A 19019-nucleotide genomic window follows, 5' to 3' on the forward strand; every position below is an offset into this window, starting at 1 on the left:
TAATGGATCTGCTTAAAAACAGAAGAGAGCATGGAAGCCGAACCGCAGCCCAAGGCAGGTGTGAACGGCGGCTGGTTCTTGCTGCGGCTCTCTGGGCCTTGTAGTGCCCTCCTACTCCTCATCATCCCCATGTGTACTGGGCTCCGTCCTCGGACTCCTCTAATCACGAGGATGAAGCAGACGGCAGAGGCATCAGGCAGCACAGGGTTAACCAAGAGGGCGTGCCAGTGGGAGGGGCATGTAGTGGGCGTGCCTTGGGCTCACGGTGGGCGTGCTGCTCAGTCAGTCTGGTCCCGGAGCTCGGACCGGAGCGGGCAGGGGAGGATGCTGCCCGGTCGGAGGAACGTGTACGTGCTGCTGGACGTGCTGTGCGTCCTCGTCGGTAAGTAGCACCTGGCTGCCCTCGCTGTGTGCCGGCGCTGCCCCTGCAGCCGTGCCCGGAGCCCCGCGCTCTCCCGTGGCTCACCGCCGGCACTCCTCTCGCTGCTCTTTGTTGTGCTGCTCGCCGGCGGCATACAGGCTATTGGGTGTCCCCGCATGCCGGCGGAGCCCTTTGCGGCCCCGCTGATTGGATATATAGTGCTGTAGGCTGGTATATATGTGCCCGGTGATGGTATGCAGTGCCAGGCAGTAGGCTGGTGTATGTGTGCCCGGTGATGGTATGCAATGCCAGGCAGTAGGCTGGTATATATGTGCCCGGTGATAGTATGCAGTGCCAGGCAGTAGGTTGGTATATATATATGCCCGGTGATGGTATGCAGTGCCAGGCGGTAGGCTGGTATGTGTGCCCGGTGATGGTATGCAGTGCCAGGCAGTAGGCTGGTATATGTGTGCCCGGTGATGGTATGCAGTGCCAGGCAGTAGGCAGGTATATGTGTGCCCGGTGATAGTATGCAGTGCCAGGCAGTAGGTTGGTATATATATATGCCCGGTGATGGTATGCAGTGCCAGGCGGTAGGCTGGTATATGTGTGCCCGGTGATGGTATGCAGTGCCAGGCAGTAGGCTGGTATATGTGTGCCCAGTGATGGTATGCAGTGCCAGGCAGTAGGCTGGTATATGTGTGCCCGGTGATGGTATGCAGTGCCAGGCAGTAGGCTGGTATATGTGTGCCCGGTGATAGTATGCAGTGCCAGGCAGTAGGCTGGTATATATATATGCCCGGTGATGGTATGCAGTGCCAGGCAGTAGGCTGGTATATATATGCCCGGTGATGGTATGCAGTGCCAGGCAGTAGGCTGGTATATGTGTGCCCAGTGATGGTATGCAGTGCCAGGAAGTAGGCAGGTATATGTGTGCCCGGTGATAGTATGCAGTGCCAGGCAGTAGGCTGGTATATGTGTGCCCGGTGATGGTATGCAGTGCCAGGCAGTAGGCTGGTATGTGTGTGCCCGGTGATGGTATGCAGTGCCAGGCGGTAGGCTGGTATGTGTGTGCCCGGTGATGGTATGCAGTGCCAGGCGGTAGGCTGGTATATGTGTGCCCGGTGATGGTATGCAGTGCCAGGCGGTAGGCTGGTATATGTGTGCCCGGTGATGGTATGCAGTGCCAGGCGGTAGGCTGGTATATGTGTGCCCGGTGATGGTATGCAGTGCCAGGCAGTAGGCTGGTATATGTGTGCCCGGCAATGGTATGCAGTGCCAGGCGGTAGGCTGGTATATGTGTGCCCGGCGGTAGGTTGGTATGTGTGCCCGGCGATGGTATGCAGTGCCAGGCGGTAGGCTGGTATATGTGTGCCCGGCGATGGTATGCAGTGCCAGGCGGTAGGCTGGTATGTGTGCCCGGCGATGGTATGCAGTGCCAGGCGGTAGGCTGGTATATGTGTGCCCGGCGATGGTATGCAGTGCCAGGCGGTAGGCTGGTATATGTGTGCCCGGCGATGGTATGCAGTGCCAGGCGGTAGGCTGGTATATGTGTGCCCGGCGATGGTATGCAGTGCCAGGCGGTAGGCTGGTATATGTGTGCCCGGCGATGGTATGCAGTGCCAGGCGGTAGGCTGGTATATGTGTGCCCGGCGATGGTATGCAGTGCCAGGCGGTAGGCCGGTATATGTGTGCTCTCCTGCTATTTACTCTCCGGCCTCTGATTACATTGGGGGTTGGGATATCAGCCAGGTGTGATCCTCTCTACCTGTCCAGGTGGGCTCACTATCTCTAGTTAACCTTTTCCCTCCTGGAGGGTCACATATGGGATGGGTCATTACCAAGTCCTAATGATATTGCTGTGTGAGCGCTGCCCTGACCGGCGCCCCCTCTTGTATGGAGACGGTCTAGCTCTGCCCATCAGGACATCCTGGGACTAGTAGTGCCTCCTCACCGATGTTTCCATTTTGGTTTACAATCGTAAAGAGCGTTCAAAATTGGCCAATAGTAAAAAGTAAACGAACACCGTCCGACCGGCCCGTAAAGCCTGCCGCGGCCGGCGCCTCGTAGACGGGCAATACTACTGACAATGGCGACAGGTGTGTCTATAGGGCCGTCCTGTATATCACCATCCTTCCGGATAGTCTGCGAGGCCGTTGGCTTACAGGGGAGAACGCTTTTACTATAGATGCCCCAAGTTATAGGGGGTGGGGGGTATCCCTTGTATTGGGGTGCGGGGAGTGGACATGAGGGGCCTAGCTATAGGGGCACAGGGGTAGCAGCCACTACCGGGCCTCCATGCTTGCACTATCTCTGCTGACCCTCATGAAGTGGAGGGTCTCCAGCACCAGGATCGCACACCCCATCATCCGCCCCCGTGAGTGCGCCTTGGGTGTAGGGGATATTGGCTTGTACGAGTTCTCTGGCCGCGCTGCTCGCTGTGACTTTTCGTGTGTCACAGTGCTGGAGGTAAAAAAAAACGTGAAGTTGCTAAACCTGATCTACGAGCTGAAGAGCCAATGCAGGTGTGTCCGGGAAGGCCGCTGCGCGCCCACAGGTGTGCCTATACCTGCAGAGCTACCTGTACAACATCAGCTGCTCACTGCCGGACGTAGTATGGGAGGCCGGAAAGATCTCCCCCCGCCAATCTGGCAGTATAATCCCCCGATCCCCGACCCTTCTGGAGGTTGTTGGGGTAAAGTTCTCTTCCACAGAAGTTCTGGGTGTTGGCGGCTACTCATTTGTCTGCTTGCGCTATATCGTAGCACCGGGTCACTTGATATCTACTCGAATATTTGACCATCCACAATACTTGTCCTGTTTGTGACCCCCGGAGGCAGGTAGCGCCGCCGTGCTGTTCTCTACTGTGATTGGAGCCTAACGGGCTCGTACCATACAAATGTAGCACCACGTGTCAGACCTCTGTCCACCATAATGCAGCGGTCAGGCGGGGGATGTCACTGTTCTGATCGGGCCACTAATGTGTGTTGATCTAGCTGGGCTGACTTTCCTGCCGCCTTCCGGGTTGACCTTCGAGCAGGCGCAGCATTTATGATTTTGGCAAGCCTGTTTGTGGGTGGCATGGTGTGCCCTCTACGGGAGGAGGGCAGGCACTGCAAAGAGATGTATTTTACGTGCATCGGTTTATGCGGTGAAGCAGTTGTCTGCGGCTACTAATCATGGTGCTGCTTGGATATTCCAGATGAGCTGCCGTCTGATTGGTCTGTTTTTTGGGACTATTTTCAGTAAGTCGCCTGCATTGTGTGGCGCTGGTGCGCCCGGCTGGCGGGCAGCTAGTATATTGCTTCACCCTACAGGTGTATTCGCACATCATGGCCGTCTCCATCCCCGGCACCGCTGTCCTGAAAGACGTGAACATCAAAGGCTTTCTTCACGTTTTATGCAGAGTCATGCAGTTCTTCGACTTTTTGAATGGCTTCACATTAATGTAAGGCTGCTGCATTTCACATCCAGTAATTTCCGCGCACAAGTTCTTCCCGGTGGCGATACGGATGGAACCCGCGCTTGTTAATAACACGTTGATTTCAATGTTTTCACATCAGTGACTTCTCAATTGAAGAATCTCTCCTTCGTGTTTTGGGGCGACTCCTTGGAAGAATCGCGCATTATTTCCTATGGGATATTTTTAAAAATCGCGCTCATGTCATACAAGTGCGATGCGACTTTTGCCACTGCAAACTTTTCGAAGCGCTTGCCATCTCTTCACGCACGTGAAAATCACAAGTACACGGATGCCAGGCGATCATGCTCACTTCTAGAATCACACGGGTGAGTGCTTGTAACATCGTGAACGCACCCCGACGGCGACAACCGCTGGATCCCTCTGGGTTTACGGCTCATTCAGACTTCTTGCTTTGAAAGAAAAAGTTTCCAAAAAAACTGCCAACTTGATCAAAAAGTTATTCGGCAACGCTGAAGCCTTTGTGGCAGGAACTCCTTGGGCCGCCGTCACACTTGGTGTATTCTCTGCAGGCGTTCCTTAGCAAAAACCCATAGCGGATATGCCACAAAATCACAGCGCCTCAACTGAACGGCAAGCAATTCATTTGCTGCTTCATAGAATCATGGCATGGTAGAGTTGGAAGTTACCTCCAGGGTCATCGGGTCCTCCAGGGTCATCGGGTCCAACCCCCTGCTCGGTACAGGATTCACAGTCATCCCAGACAGATGTCTGTCCAGCCTTTGTTTGAACACTTCCATTGAAGGAGAACTCCCCACCTCCCATGGTAACCTGTTCCACTCATAGATATTAGACAGCGAGGGGATCAAATCTGTATCTCCTCCCTTTCAGTTTCATCCGATTGCTCCTAGTCTTTCCTTGTTCACATGAGGATAGGGCTGATCCCTCTGCAGTGTGACAGCCCTTCAGATATTTGTAGACAGCTATTAAGTCTCCTCTCAGCCTTCTCTTCTGCAAGCTAAACATTCCCAGATCCTTTAACTGTTCCTCACAGGACATGATTTGCGGATCGCTCACCATCTTGGTAAATCTTCTCTGAACTTGCTCCAGTTTGTCTGTCTTTTTTAAAGTGGGGTGCCCAGAACTGGACCCAGTATTCCAGATGAGGTCTGACTAAGGAAGAGTAGAGGGGGATAATTACCTTACATGATTTAGACCCTCTGCTTCTCTTAATACATCCCAGAATTTTTTGCCTTCTGCATCACATTGTTGACTCATGTGCAGTCTATAATCTATTACTATACCCAAGTCATTTTCACATGTGCTGCTGCTTAGCCCAACACCCCCCCCCCCCCATTCTGTATGTGCTTCCTTCATTTTTCTTGCCCAGATGTAGGACTTTCTCCTTGTTAAATACCATTCTGTTAGTCGCTGCCCACGGTTCAAGCTTTTCTAGATCTTTTTGAATCCTCTCTCTCTTCCCTAGTGTTAGCTAATCCTCCTAGCTTTGTGTTGTCTACAAATTTGAGCAGATTCCCATCAATTCCCTCCTCCAGATCATTTATAAAAATGTTGAACACTGGGCCTAGGACAGAGCCTTGTGGTCCCACTTGATACATTCTTCCACTTGGATGTGCAGCCATTTATGACCACTCTTTGAGTACGATCACTCAGCCAGTTGTGAATCCACCTAACAGTTGCCTTGTCAATCCCAGATTTGGCCATTTTTTCAATAAGCATGGTATGAGATACTTTGTCAAATGCTTTAGTAAAGTCAAGATATACTATATTCACCACATTTCCCTGATCAACCCAGTCAGTGATTCTGTCATAGAAGGAAATTAGATTAGTCTGGCATGACTTGTTTGTTACAAACCCATGCTGGCTCTGGTTAATTAATCCATTTTTCTCCAAGTAGTTGCATACATGCTGTTTAGTTATTTTTTTCAGAGATCTTTCCCAGTATAGAAGTCAGGCTCACAGAGCTGTAGTTTCCTGGATCCGCCTTCTTCCCTTTTTTGACAACATTTGCCCTTTTCCAATCTTCTGGGACTTCTCCTGTTCACCAGAAATTTTCAAAGATTATGGCGACTGGTTCAGCAATTACCTCCGCTGCTTTCTTTAGTATCCTAGGATGTAATTCATCTGGAGCTTGAAACGGGAATTCATTTAAGTTAGCTAAAGGCCCATTTACATGGAGTGACGATCATTCAAAAACGCTCAAATGACAGTTTAAGTGATCATCTTTGCATAACTCTGTGGTAGCTAATTAGCTACTTAAGAGTTAAGGCCCATTTACACAGGACGAGTGTCGGGCATTTCTCTCCTCTCGCTCCCCCGCCCCCCTCCATTGAGATAATACAACGGCCATTCGCTACTGAATGGCTGCTGTTTAAACTTCACGATTAGCCACGAGCTGATCGTCCATTGTTTATGCTGCATAAAAGATCAGCTCATCGTGCAGTTTAAACAGCGGCCGTTCAGTAGCAAACAGCTGCTGTGTTATCTCAATGGAGAGGGGTGGGGGAGCAAGAGGAGAGAAATCTCCTGCACTGCCCCGCCCCCCCTACTGGCCGCTCTGTGTGTGAGCCAGCTCTGCTGGGACGAGTGTCGGGCATCGTTTACCGTCCTGTGTAAATGGGCTTTTATGCAGGTGAAGTGGGATACCCTGGAGAACAATGCAGCTGTTTTGAATATGCAAACAGCTGCATTGTTCTCAGTGCTTTTAGTAGGTGTCCCACTGAGAACTGCCAGCGGGATTACAGCTGAAAGAATATCAGCCCCGCCTGCTGAGATATCAGCGCGCTGTGCTGATAAGGCTCATCGTTAATTTCTGGCTGGCTAGAAATGAGCGATGAACAGTGCACGATGGCCGTGCGTTTTAGACGCAACGGTTATCGCTCAAAGGACTGCTTTTGAGCCATAATAGTTGTCTAAATCGGACTTAAGTGTTCCCTCACCATCCCTCTGCTTATAGATAGCCTGCATTCTTGTATTCCCCCAATAGCACAGGGAAGATCAGTTGATGTTACATCTACTTTCTGTGAGAAAACAGATACAAAATAGGAATTTAAAAGGTCATCCTTCTCAACATCATTCTTAACCAACTCACCATTTTCATCTTGTAAGCATCCAATAGCATCTGTGACTTTTTTTTGTTTTTGACTCCCCAAATCCTTTTTATTGCTTTTGGCCTCTGTTGCAAGCCTCAATTCATAATCAGCTTTAGCTTTTCTGACACTTGCCCTACAGTTTCTGCAGACCGCATTGCATTCTTCTTTAGATATTCCCCCCTCTTTCCATTTGATAAACATATTTTTCTTCATTTGTAACGTGTGCAAGTTCTGTGTTTATCTTCAAATTCTCTTTAAATGCTTCCCATCCTTCTTTCTTTTCGGGCTAATGCCCATGGCTGTGACAGACTTTGCCAGCGGAATATCGCAGCCGAGTCCATCACGGTGCCCCCCCAAAGACCCCATACTCTCCTCCGGAATCCACTGTGCGCGTCTCTCCTGACGCACCACTGCGCATGCCCAGTACAGTGCATGACGTGGGCAGGGACGTGTAATCACGCGATACGTCCGCTGTGCGGAAGTATAGCGTGACGGTCAGCTTCCATTGACTACAATGGAAGCCAGCCGCACATATTTCCCCGGCAAATAGAGCATGTCGCGATTTATTTCGCACGGTGGAATGCCGCAGCGTGAACATTGATCTATAAGGTTCAATAGAACCTAATAACTGCGATATAACGCCGCGGATTTCCACCGTGTGAAAGGTGGCGGAAATCTGTCCGTGGGCATTAGCCCTTAGGGATTGTTAACGATTGTGCTTTGAGAATCTCATTTCGCAATATTTCCCAACCTTCTTGGACCTTTCTGTCTTTAAGAACATCCAGCCGTCTTGTTTGTCCAGTTTCTGCATGCAGAAAACGGAACGAGAGATCGGCCGTGTGAACAGGCAGTTCACTTATTACCGACTGCCTGTTTACTGCGAAGGATGGCGGGAGGGAATGATCCTCAACGCGTCTGCACCCAACAGGAGAAGCTGGGCTCATACAGCAGTGTGGGGAATCCGCTTGCAGAGGCCGGCAGCGGATTCCAGCTGTAAAGCCCGGCCATGTAATGTACTGCGTACTCGCAGGCGGCGACGCGCCGTACACCTTGTTTTGTTTCCCATGCTGTCACTTAGTGATGACACGGCTATATCCGTGACCATAGAGAACAACTGGCTTTATGTCGTGAGGTCAAATAGAACCTGCTGCGTTCTGTTTTCTGTGAGTAGATTACGCAATTCCGACCCGCTAATGAAAGCTGAACTGTGTAACCCGATGCATTTGATTGTTCCGTGTAGTATTGGGGATCAATTGTTCGCACTATCCGCCCGTGTGAGACCGGTCTAACGCAGCAGCTTTTCCGGATTTTGCTGTGGGATCGCAAAATCCCTGTACCACCCGCAGGCTGTGGGATCGCAGCGTGGTTGCAGCCTTCCTGCAGAACGGTCGGGCCCACAGCCTGTACCCCCCCCCCCTCCCCGGGTGTCGTCATATTCTACCGGACAACTTTTATGGCATATTCCCCCAAAGCTGTACAATTGTCTCAAAAAACCTCGAGTCTTCAAGCTGAACCTCCTTCTGTCCTCGCCTTCTGTCCCCCGCCTGTGCATGTAATTGGCTTGAGCACTTATCCTGCCGGATCAGTCGGCACGTGACCCTGTTGACAGGTGAAGAGACAAGGGAACATGGCAGATTGTGTTCTGTATGGCAGTAGTAGCAGAGGATGGGCGGCACGTGGATGTGTTTTTGGATCTGTTTTTTTCCCCCCTAATCATTAACTTCCAGCACTTATTGTAAGGCCGGGCTCACACGGGCGGAATCCGTGATTGGCGTCCGCACGGAGGATCCGCACCCATTCACAGGCATGGACTTTAGCCTTCACATTCACGGAAGGTTTCTTCACTAATAGTCGTATTTTACAATCATTTCTGCTACCGGATTAAACATGTTGCAGCTTCTACATATCAGGACATCCAACAACTGCAGTCTGCAGCTTAACTGTTTCAATGACCCATCGGGCATATGGGGTGACAGTAGGTGACCCGCTGATTCTGGGGCAAAAGGCCCCTTCCTTCCCCCTGTTCACATATCGCTGATTTTTTGTGGCTTTTGCGCATTTTACCATTTTCAACTAGAGTTCAATTGAAAGCGTGAAAACTACCGCAGATCCGCAACAAAATCTGCGTCGCGTGATTGTGCCGTAAAGCGATTTTCAAGCATCAACCTACTGGTGGGTCTATCCTCAGGATGGGCCATTAATAGATGAGTGGTGGCGATCTGCCACAGCGCTGTCCATTGTATAGTGGCTGGGCCTGGTATTGCAGCTTATTCCCAATCACTTGAATGGGACTGAGCTGCTCTGGAGTCACATGACTGATGATCATGAGGTGGTGGCCTCTTCACTCAGGTGATCGGTGGCGATCCCAGCCGGCAGACCCCACTGATCAGTGATCGATGACCCATCTTAAGGTTTTGGTCATCAGTAGTCCCAGAAAATCCCTTTAACAAGCAACAGTAGAGAACAAATGACAGCGTCCTAAATGAAGGGTTTGTCTCCCCCTTTTTTCCATCTGTCTCACACGGGCGGATTTGAATTGTGGATTCCGCCGACGATCCGCGGTAGAACACGGGCGTTGAAGGGCAGCATTGTCGAATTTTCCTTTACAATTGATACAAATTGCGGATTCTGCAAGCTGATCAAAAATCGCAGCATGCTCTTTACCGTGGAATCTGCGTGGACGCCCTCCGTTGATGTCAATGGCGGCACGCAGCTCATCCGCACTTCACACTGCTGGTATCCCTGTACTGCTCATGACTGACGGTAGGCCTCCACGATACAGGTTAGTGCCGTACGCCGGCGCCTCCAGGCATGTGAGCTCAGCCTTACCTTGGGTGATTCCAACATCTCTTGCCTTAGGCAAACCCTCTATCCCGCGGCGCAGTCCGCTGCTCGGCACGGTATTCTAGCTGCCCGTAGCATTAGCGGGTAACTTCCCATGGCAGAAACTGTCTGTAATTCACCCCCAGGTTGAGCCATGGGGTGCGAGGGCTGGATACCGATAAGAAGACATGTAGCCAGTGCTCCGAAAAATCTGCTTCTGGGGCTTTAAGGGGTTTCCAGGCAAATATTAGCTGATTGGCTGCAGTCAGCTGATTGGGCGCCCACTGCCAGCGTCACAACACACAGGGTATGGAGCGGAAGCAGTTAGCGCCGTCCCTTGTGTAATGGCTGGTGCTGGTAATTACAGGCACGGCTCTCCTTAAATTCAGTGAAAGTTGCATCGGCCACTACTTAGGTCAGAGCCATCTGCGTCGGTTCTGTAGCCCGTGTGTTGTGGCACCCAGTCGGCTAACCCAAGCACGCAGTGAGATCAGGTGGATACGGAGGTGAGGCGAGGCAGTCATGCTGTTTTTCATCAAAAATTGCCTAACACTCAGCGCTCTGCAGGCAGGCGCATTGTCACGATGGAGGAACCCATCCCCCATTTGCCCGCATGGCACTGAGTGTAAAGCAATTGTTGATGAGCTGCATAACGCCCACGCCTCACCTCCGTATTCACCCAATTTTGCACTTCGCGACCAAAAAAAAAATTGGTAAAGTAAACAAAATCTCACTGCTGCAGAAAATAAGCAAAAAAACTGGAGGTGAACGCGACCTTCCCCCAACGACGTTGGGCGGGATACTGAAGATATCTACCTAGCTACAGAAGCTGGTACTAGTGCCGCTCCGCCAGCAGACCCCTGATCTTTTGGGTCCCCCTTGTTGGCCAATGGCTAATGTATTTGGTTCTTCACCATATTCCATCGCTACAACGTAGCAGCTCACTTTAGAGGTTACGCCACGTACCGCTTACCTACATGTAGACCCCTGCTGGTTAAACGGAGAACATGCAGTCAGTGAAAGGACTGAGAATGGGAGGGTTCATTTACTTAATATAGCGCCATTGTCTTCCCGATAACTTCCCCTCAGGAAGCGATGGTTTCCACAGGAAGGGCTTACTGAGCACAAGAAATAGTTGGGATAGTCTGCGGGCAAGCGTTGCATCTGCCGGGGCCTCCGGAGGACCTGCTGTTGGGTGGTAGACCCTTCAGTCCCTCTCGGAGAACCTGAAGAGTAACATGTTCTAAGATCCTCTACTCTTATCCGTGTACAGTAGCTTCACCACGTCTCGGCACGTTCTTAGGTTTTTGGTCTGTATTCATTCAGCACTATGCAAACGTCCGAGGCCGACTTGGAAAAAAAATGTTTGCAAATATAGTCTTAAAGGGGTTGTACCAGAATTTTTGAAGTTTTCCTGTGAATAGGGGTAACTTGCTGTTTGGAAGGGGTCTCGCTGCTGAGAACCCACCACCCCTCTCCGTGTCCCTTACAGTCTTTACTGCGAGTCGCTGCAGTGAGTAAGAGACTCCTCGCCAGCGCTCCTTCACTTCCAGCGGGATTGCAGAGACCCCCGAACAGCACCAGCTCGGGGATTTCTCTCAGATGCCTTGAAATGAATGGAGTGCTAACCACATGTTCGGCCAGCGCTCCATTCACTGCAGACGTAGAAGCGACCTCCACAGTGAAGTCCAGCAAGACATGGGAGTCTGGCATGGGACACCCCTACTGATCGGCAAGTTATTTCCTCCCCTCTGGTCCGGACTTGTTACTCCGGTTCAACCCCTTTTTAATAGTTAATTTTTGTCAGTTTACAAAATGCAAAGTGAATGAACAAAAGCGAAATCTAAATCCCATCAATATCTGGTGTGACGACCTTTGCCTTCAAAACAGCATCAGTTCGTCTCGGTACACTTGCACAGGTGTAAAACTGGGTGAGAAATAGCCAAACTCCCCAATAGCAAAGGTGATGTTGCGGAAGACAGTTTCACGTCACCAGTCATACACCACGCCTGAGCACAGCAACAAGACACAAGGTGGTTCTACTGCATCAGCGAACTCTCTCGCAGGCAGAGATTTTACAGCAGCGGCTTCCAGCACTCACACCGGGAGAACGGGACATCTTAGTCATCACAACCTGGACAACTCGCCTCCTCCCAGCCCATAACCTTCGCTCGCAGGGCTCAAAGTCAGTGAAAGTGATAGAAAAATCACGGCAGTCTCCATTTTTTTTTTTTTCCTGTTAGTCTCGTGTGACAATGCAACATGCGGTCAGGCGTGCGATGACAATCACATTCCAGAATGTCTGGTGCGAATGTGTCTGCGTGTACTGGGCCCCGCGGTGTACTGGGCCCCGCGGTGTACTGGGCCCCGCGGTGTACTGGGCCCCGCGGTGTACTGGGCCCCGCGGTGTACTGGGCCCCGCGGTGTACTGGGCCCCGCGGTGTACTGGGCCCCGCGGTGTACTGGGCCCCGCGGTGTACTGGGCCCCGCGGTGTACTGGGCCCCGCGGTGTACTGGGCCCCGCGGTGTACTGGGCCCCGCGGTGTACTGGGCCCCGCGGTGTACTGGGCCCCGCGGTGTACTGGGCCCCACATTCTGCACACCTGTCTAAGGCCTTGCACAGTTCTGTAGTTTTATATAGCGAGGGGCCAAACAATTTAATCTAACGGACTACCCCTCCCCCACCCCGATCGGGCCATACATTCTCATTGGCGCTAATTAGTCTCTTGCCGGACAGAGCGGCTGCAGGATGTCACATGTTACCAGTCTTACATGTAACCATAAAATGTTCCTAATTGTTCTACGTGAGCCGAGGGCCTCGAGTGCGGAGCATGAGCGTCACAAGTTGGGCTTCCACCATCGCAGCCCTGCTAGGAAGAACGTGCCGCTTCTCGCCGCACAGCTGGCGGCATCCGGAGGGCTTATTTTTTTTCCTGTTTTTCTTCTTCTTTTAACATTCTATATTGGAGGTTTTGCTGCCGCCGCGCGGGACCACACGTGCTTGTAGACCTAGAAGGCCGCCTGTCCACGGGTGTAGCGATATCCCCGCTGTGGCAGCCGCCACCGGGGGGCACCGCAGCTTACCTGTCTATAATGGTAGGTTCATCGCAGCCGTGATCTGTAACGTGAGCGGAAAAGCGCAAGTGACTCTCCGCTTGTGGACGTTGGGCTGCGCCGTTCATCGTTATCCCACGGAAAGCCTTCACTGCGTTGCCCACGTGAGAAATCGCCGGGGACCGGCTGCCTGAGGAGACCACCTGGCGTAAATTAGCGGATGAGAAGAGATGGCGAGCGGGAAGGAAGGGGACTTCTGCCCTGGATTTAGCGGTTCACCTACTGTCACCCCATATGCCTGTAGAGGTAAGTAGGTGATGGGTCCCTGAAGCTATTGAGCTGCAGGCTGCAGTTGTTGGATGTCCTGATATGTAGAAGCTGCAACATGTTTAATCCGGTTGCAGAAATGATTGTAAAATACGACTATTAGTGAACAAAAACCTCTGGAGGCGTCGCCGGCACGTCGTGAGCTATATATATGGTATATAATTCACACACACTTATATTTAGCTTTTATTAGGCACTCCCAATGTAAATAAACTGTAAAAACAAAAGGCGGCGGCGCGGAGCATCACCCGATCTGAACACTTCCTCCATTATGGTAATACGGTTCCTGTAGCAGCGCGGCTCGCCTTCCAGTGCCTCTCGTGTATATTATGGCGCGCTCCGTGGTGCCGGCTCGCATTGCGGACTACCTGGTATCATTATACGCTACATGAAGCGGCTGGTGGTTCTTCCCGCCCGCAGCGAACGGCTAGCGCCCACCAGGACGGGTCCCGCCCACAGTAATCAGAACACAATTCTTCCTCTTCCTGCCCTCACTGTCTATCACAGCGCCACTTTATATCCGCACACCTTATATCACATAGAGGAAACGGGTTTCTTAGTTTCTCTTTCTTTAAGCTGCCCGTTACAATGTAAATGGCCTATACTGCGGCCGGGGAGGAATTGTTTCCCCTTAAATGGGGATACTTGGCTTCTACCTCATTGGTGTTTTTTTCTTTTCTTTTTCTGGATCAACATGGGGGTGATGGGCTGAAGTGGATGGGTGTGGAGTTTTTCCGCCTAGATACTGTGTTTCTATTCTCTCCTGTTGCGGGCCTGCGGTGCCACACCTCTATCCTCCCGGCGGGCTGCTGCAGCCAATCACAGGCCTCGGACAGGAGAGGCGGAGCTGGAGCTGCGCTGACAGATGAGTTTGGGCTCATTTATTGACATAGGAAGATCTGTGCGGCCCTCTAACATGGTGGGCGCGTTATGTGGTCGCCCGTCTTCAAAGAATGACCTGTTGTGGCGATCAGCTGGTCATGTTAACCCCTTAGTGACCAGCCTGTCCTTTACTTAAGGACCAGGCGATGTTTGTGTTGCCAGAACTCGCTGACAGCCTTAGAGTGGCTTATGTTTGTGGGGGGACGAGTCGTGTGTTTCCATGCCCCCCCCCCCACTCTGGGGTACATATAATGGCCCCTCACAGATTCCACCATTGTTTTTTGGGTCTTGTTTTTATGGCGTTCGCCATTCGGTATAAACGACACCATTTCTGCCAAGTTTAGAGATTCTTTAAAAAATATATTTTACTACTTTTGCGCAATACGAACACGTTTGTAAAGGGACACACCTGAGTCTGCATCGCCGCATTCTGGGGCCCAATGCCCGCGGCACGCACGGATCCCATCTGCGGAGTCCTGCAGCAGTATCCATCTGTGCCTGCGCACATAGAGAGGACAATACGTTTCCTTACCTGTCCAGCTCCAGCGCGAGGATCCACTGTGCCGGCCGGATCTTCTTTCTTCAGCACGGCGGATGTGTCCAGATGCCCCGGCGACATGCTGGATGCTTGCACTGCGCAATTTTTACCTTTTTTTTCCCTCTATTTTATAAATCTCCCGCTGATCCGCGGCACGCCCACAGTGTCGGCTGCAGCTGTGCCGCGGATCGCATATCCCACGAGATCCGCAGAAAAATAGAGCATGCTGCGATTACTGCACACGTGTGCGATCCGCACGGTGGGGAAAAGAAGTCACATCTGCATGCTTTAAATTGGCTGTTAGCTAGGTCCTCATATAAGTGCCCATCCTTCTGGCCAGGAAGCTGAATTCTCTATGGCGGTTGATGGAAGTTGGCTCTCCAAATTCAGCGATGCCTTTTACAGGGATCTACTTTGTCCTTTTTAGGCCGGGGCACATGTGCCAAATGCAAGGCCCTGACGAGGTCCACATTCAGAAGGATCGGCTCTCCGGGAAAAGCACTTGGTAGAGGAGTGCCATCTTGGATTCTGAGCTGCGGCCGCACCACCACCCTGCACAGGTGGCAGACCGCTCTGCCAGCCCTAACAGACACCCGCTGAGGTAGGAAGCTTAGAGCTAAAGAGGTGGAAGGGGAGAAATCAGTCCTAGTGTGGAGAGCGCCACCGTCGTGTGAGGAGGAGCTACCTGTAGGGCTCATTCACTCCAGCGGATGCCCTTTTGGTCTGTATACCCCAGTGCCATTCAGTGGTGTTTAACCTGTGCATAATACTGGGCACAAATATGCCAGCGTGAATGAGCCCCTGTGTGGCTTTCGGTGAAAATGAGTTTGGCACCCCAGCATTGTCTAGGGCATTGAGTCTCAGCGGGCCACGGAAACCTGGAAGACCCCAGCCACGAAGTTCCTGTCAATATACCTACTTTCATTGTGCTTGAGCTCGTGTGTGTGTATGTAGGTATATATATATATGTGTGTGTATATCTATGTGTGTATTTTGCTCACTAGGAGTTCCACATCGTCTACAAGCTGCTTTCGTTAGGCTACAATTCCCGTGCCGCTGACTGCTGGGCTCACAATGCGGCTCGGTCTCCATTGTCTGTCCTTTGAAGTTTGCCTACCGCAAATAATTTGCTATTGGCAGCACTTTGTGCCACGTGACGGTGCTGAGCCGTCTATTATGTTGGGCTTTCAACATATATGGGGTGTAGCTTGTTGTGAGCGGATTGCAGACACCCAGGGCTTCAGTATCCTGGTGGCCTACATAACCGCCTCCACAGCCCGTTGCACCAAGGCCGTATGTCAGGCTGTAGCGTTTATCTCACACGTCTCTACCCGGGGACAGAGCCATGCTGGTAAAACTACTGGGGGACAAACTTTTTTTTTTTAAGTGGTGATTAGTTCTACGTTTGCTCTGGTGTATTAAGCTATAAATGTAAGCGAGGACTCACATCTGCGCTCCGCAGGAAGGGGGAATCCTCGTAGCCAAGCGGCTCCGTCTCTGGACGGAACCAGATGGTGCTGGAGGGTCCCATTGACTATAATGGCGTCTATTCAGTTTCTGCCCGGCTTTTGTACGGAATACATATTTTGGGCCGGAGCTGCGGGGAACGTCTGGATGGAGTCCTGATGTCTGTTCAGCTTTCCCAGTTCTTCTAGGAAATGGTTGTCAGTTACCGCAGTGAGCCTCTAATCGCCATTGGTCCAACCTCTCCAACCATCGTCCTGGTTGGCCACTCCTTCCTCCTATAGCGGGATTATTCACACAAGCGATATTCCAATGCCAGTTCCATCCAATTGCAACATGGACGGCCCTCGCGCGGGAAAAGGGTTGTTTTTTTTTATTTTTCCCCACTCTGAATTTGAAGAATTGCTGCGATGTCTTCTGAGAATAGCGTGCGCCGTGCCGTTTGGTGGTGCGCTGTGACGCACATCGGGCGCAACTTACACTCAGCCATGTGTTTACGGCCTGAGGAAGATCTAGTATCCAAGCAGGCCATGTATTGGATAACGGGGTTGTGCTGCTGCTGCCATCTGCCGCTCTGGTTTATAGCAGGAGGCGCCACATAGAACATATGAGGAATACGTCTTGTTTTGGCAGCCCCAATGAAACCTGAAGTGAGCTGCTGTAATGCAGTGTGAAGGTCCTCCTGCTACGTTAGATCGCTGTGATGTAGAGAATACACTTTCCGGAGTACAGACATTGAGCCAGCAGAGACTTAAAGGGGCTGTCCAAGATATTCTATGCTAAAACCCTGTGCGGTAACAGAACAGAACTCTCGCCTCTCCCGCTGTGTCCTGCGCCACTGCAGTCCCACCTGTTTACGGGCCATCACAGGCTGCTGCAGCCAATCCATCTGTTACAGGCTACAGCAGCCTATGAGATTCAGGTGCGCTGCAGACTTGGACGGTGGCATGGAACACAGCGGAGGGGGGTTGGTGTATGCCGGTTAGGTGTTACTGCTTGGGGATGGGGTTTTAACATGAAATAACGCTGAAGTTTTCAGAATTGTGAATGCAGCTTGGAAACAGTCGCTTTTCTGTGCATTAATTGTACATTGGTTTTTAAAGGGATTGAGCCAAGAACACAACCCTTGTTAATTTGTCTAATTAGGACCCCACTGGAGACGCACCTCTATAACCCAAACAGAGAGGCGCTATCTGGGACGGTTCCTTTTCTGGTGGACTTTGCACTTTCCTGGTCTTACAGGTCGGACAGTCATATAGATGGCCCTTCTGTGGTACCGCGTGTCCTCAGCAGTGGCAATTTGAGTCCTGCGAGCGGAGAATCGCAATGATCCTCCGCTTGTGGGCGGGGGCTGCGCCTTCTATAGCAACGCTATGGAAAGCATGCACTGCATTACTCGCTTATGGATTATCCTCACTGGTAACGCAATGCACTATCATCCGTGGACAGGAGCCCTAAGTTGGCACACGCAATCTTCAGACTACCGAATCCCCACCGTACATTGGTAATGTTACGGTACCGATGCATTATACCTGCTCTTTGATTGGCCAGAGTCACTCATGTGACCAGCATGGGGAAATCGGAGAACACTTCCGTCTTCATTATGTAGGTAGAAAATTGTGGCAGGCATCTTGGAAAGCAGTTAACCGTGACCAGGTGGATTAGAGGGATGGCGGAGAAGAACTTCAGGAATATACCCTCCGGTCCCAGGATAGAACTTGGTCCCGGCTCTGGAGGGTTACTTTACGGTTTCCTTGTTCATGCTTCATGGGACCTCTAATATTCTAGAGCGCTCCGATCCGGTGTTCATCGGTGCAGAAGACGTTCATCCCAGATAATAAGGCGGTTGGCGCACGCTTCAGCTGCTGCCGTATAATCTTGCCTCTGATTCCTGTAACATGTGGTTACGGATGCATCGGAGTCTACAAGTGAAGCCGATCACTGGAGCCGTGACTATCTAGTACCGCATTGCCGAGAGTCCCTGGAAGCGGCGGCCCTTCTGCATCATCCAGACTACTGGACCCGGTCGTCTTCTCCAGTCCCAAGCCGCTTGGCCTCTGATATGTTGGCGCCATGCCGGTCTGTTATGTTTGTAGACATTTTTTAACAGTTTTTCCAACTTGTCCAAAAAAAGAGGGTGTGGCCTAAATTGATCCAAAAATTAGGACAAATTGCTGTGAATTGTGCCAAAATGTAGCTGCAATTTTTGGAGCGAACCAAGCCAGCTAATAAGTGGTTTAAACTAGACAGACTTATCATTCAGCAGAGGAGACGGTTTACTAAAGCGGTCTAAAAGTCAGGCAGTGTAAAGGCCCGTGTAGACCTGCCGATTTCTCGCGCGAACAATGTCGGCGTTCGCTCGTGCAGCCTGTTTATACATTGTTGCCTTGTTCAAAAAAGAAATTGTTCAGTTGATTAAGTAAACGATCAGTAGTTACAGCGAATGTTTATAACAGTGAACGATCCAACAATTTCGATGCCTCCATAACATGGACGATAAAGCAAATGATTGGTCGTTGGCTGCATATACACACGGGGATTTAAAAAAAAAAAAATAGTTCCATGTAACGGGGGACTTAAACCCCACTGGGTCAGATTGATCAAAACTATCTGGAACTGTCGTTTTTGTCCATAGCAACCAATCGCAGTGCAGCTTTCATTTTACCAGATCTGAACTCTGATTGGACGTCCATGTATTTCCCATCCGGTCCAGGAGTCTGCATGCTATAACTGATACTTGGCGAGTGAAAGAACTGGTAAACCCACAATACAAGCGGGTAGATCATGTTGGGACCCCCCGTTGGTGGTGATTCCGGATGTCTCCCTGCGTTGCAGGCTGTTGTACGCACTCGTCACTGATTGACCTGATGGCAGTTGGGTTTGTCCGCGGGGCCCTACAGTCATGTCTTTGTGTGAAGCTTGCAGTAAACAACTAGATTGTTGTGTTAAAGTGCTTGCTGTTTGCTTTGGGTGCTGGAACAATACATCCACCTACATATGGAGATTACCAGGGAGCTCTATGTTTACCCTCTTCTC

The 19019-nt window shown here is 51.2% G+C and overlaps 1 protein-coding gene across 1 annotated transcript in view; it reads left to right on the top strand.

Moving 5' to 3' along the window:
- The first annotated feature begins 235 nt into the window (after nucleotides 1-235).
- PLPP2 (phospholipid phosphatase 2) overlaps nucleotides 236-19019 on the top strand; it is a 32606-nt gene continuing 13822 nt past the window's right edge. Inside the window, exon 1 of the mRNA XM_066604666.1 lies at nucleotides 236-382. Coding sequence (XP_066460763.1) covers nucleotides 325-382 — 58 coding nt within the window. The 5' untranslated portion in view covers nucleotides 236-324. The remainder of the gene's footprint in view (nucleotides 383-19019) is intronic.

This window comes from Eleutherodactylus coqui, chromosome 5 (genome assembly GCF_035609145.1).
Source record: "Eleutherodactylus coqui strain aEleCoq1 chromosome 5, aEleCoq1.hap1, whole genome shotgun sequence".
Classification (NCBI taxonomy): domain Eukaryota; kingdom Metazoa; phylum Chordata; class Amphibia; order Anura; family Eleutherodactylidae; genus Eleutherodactylus; species Eleutherodactylus coqui.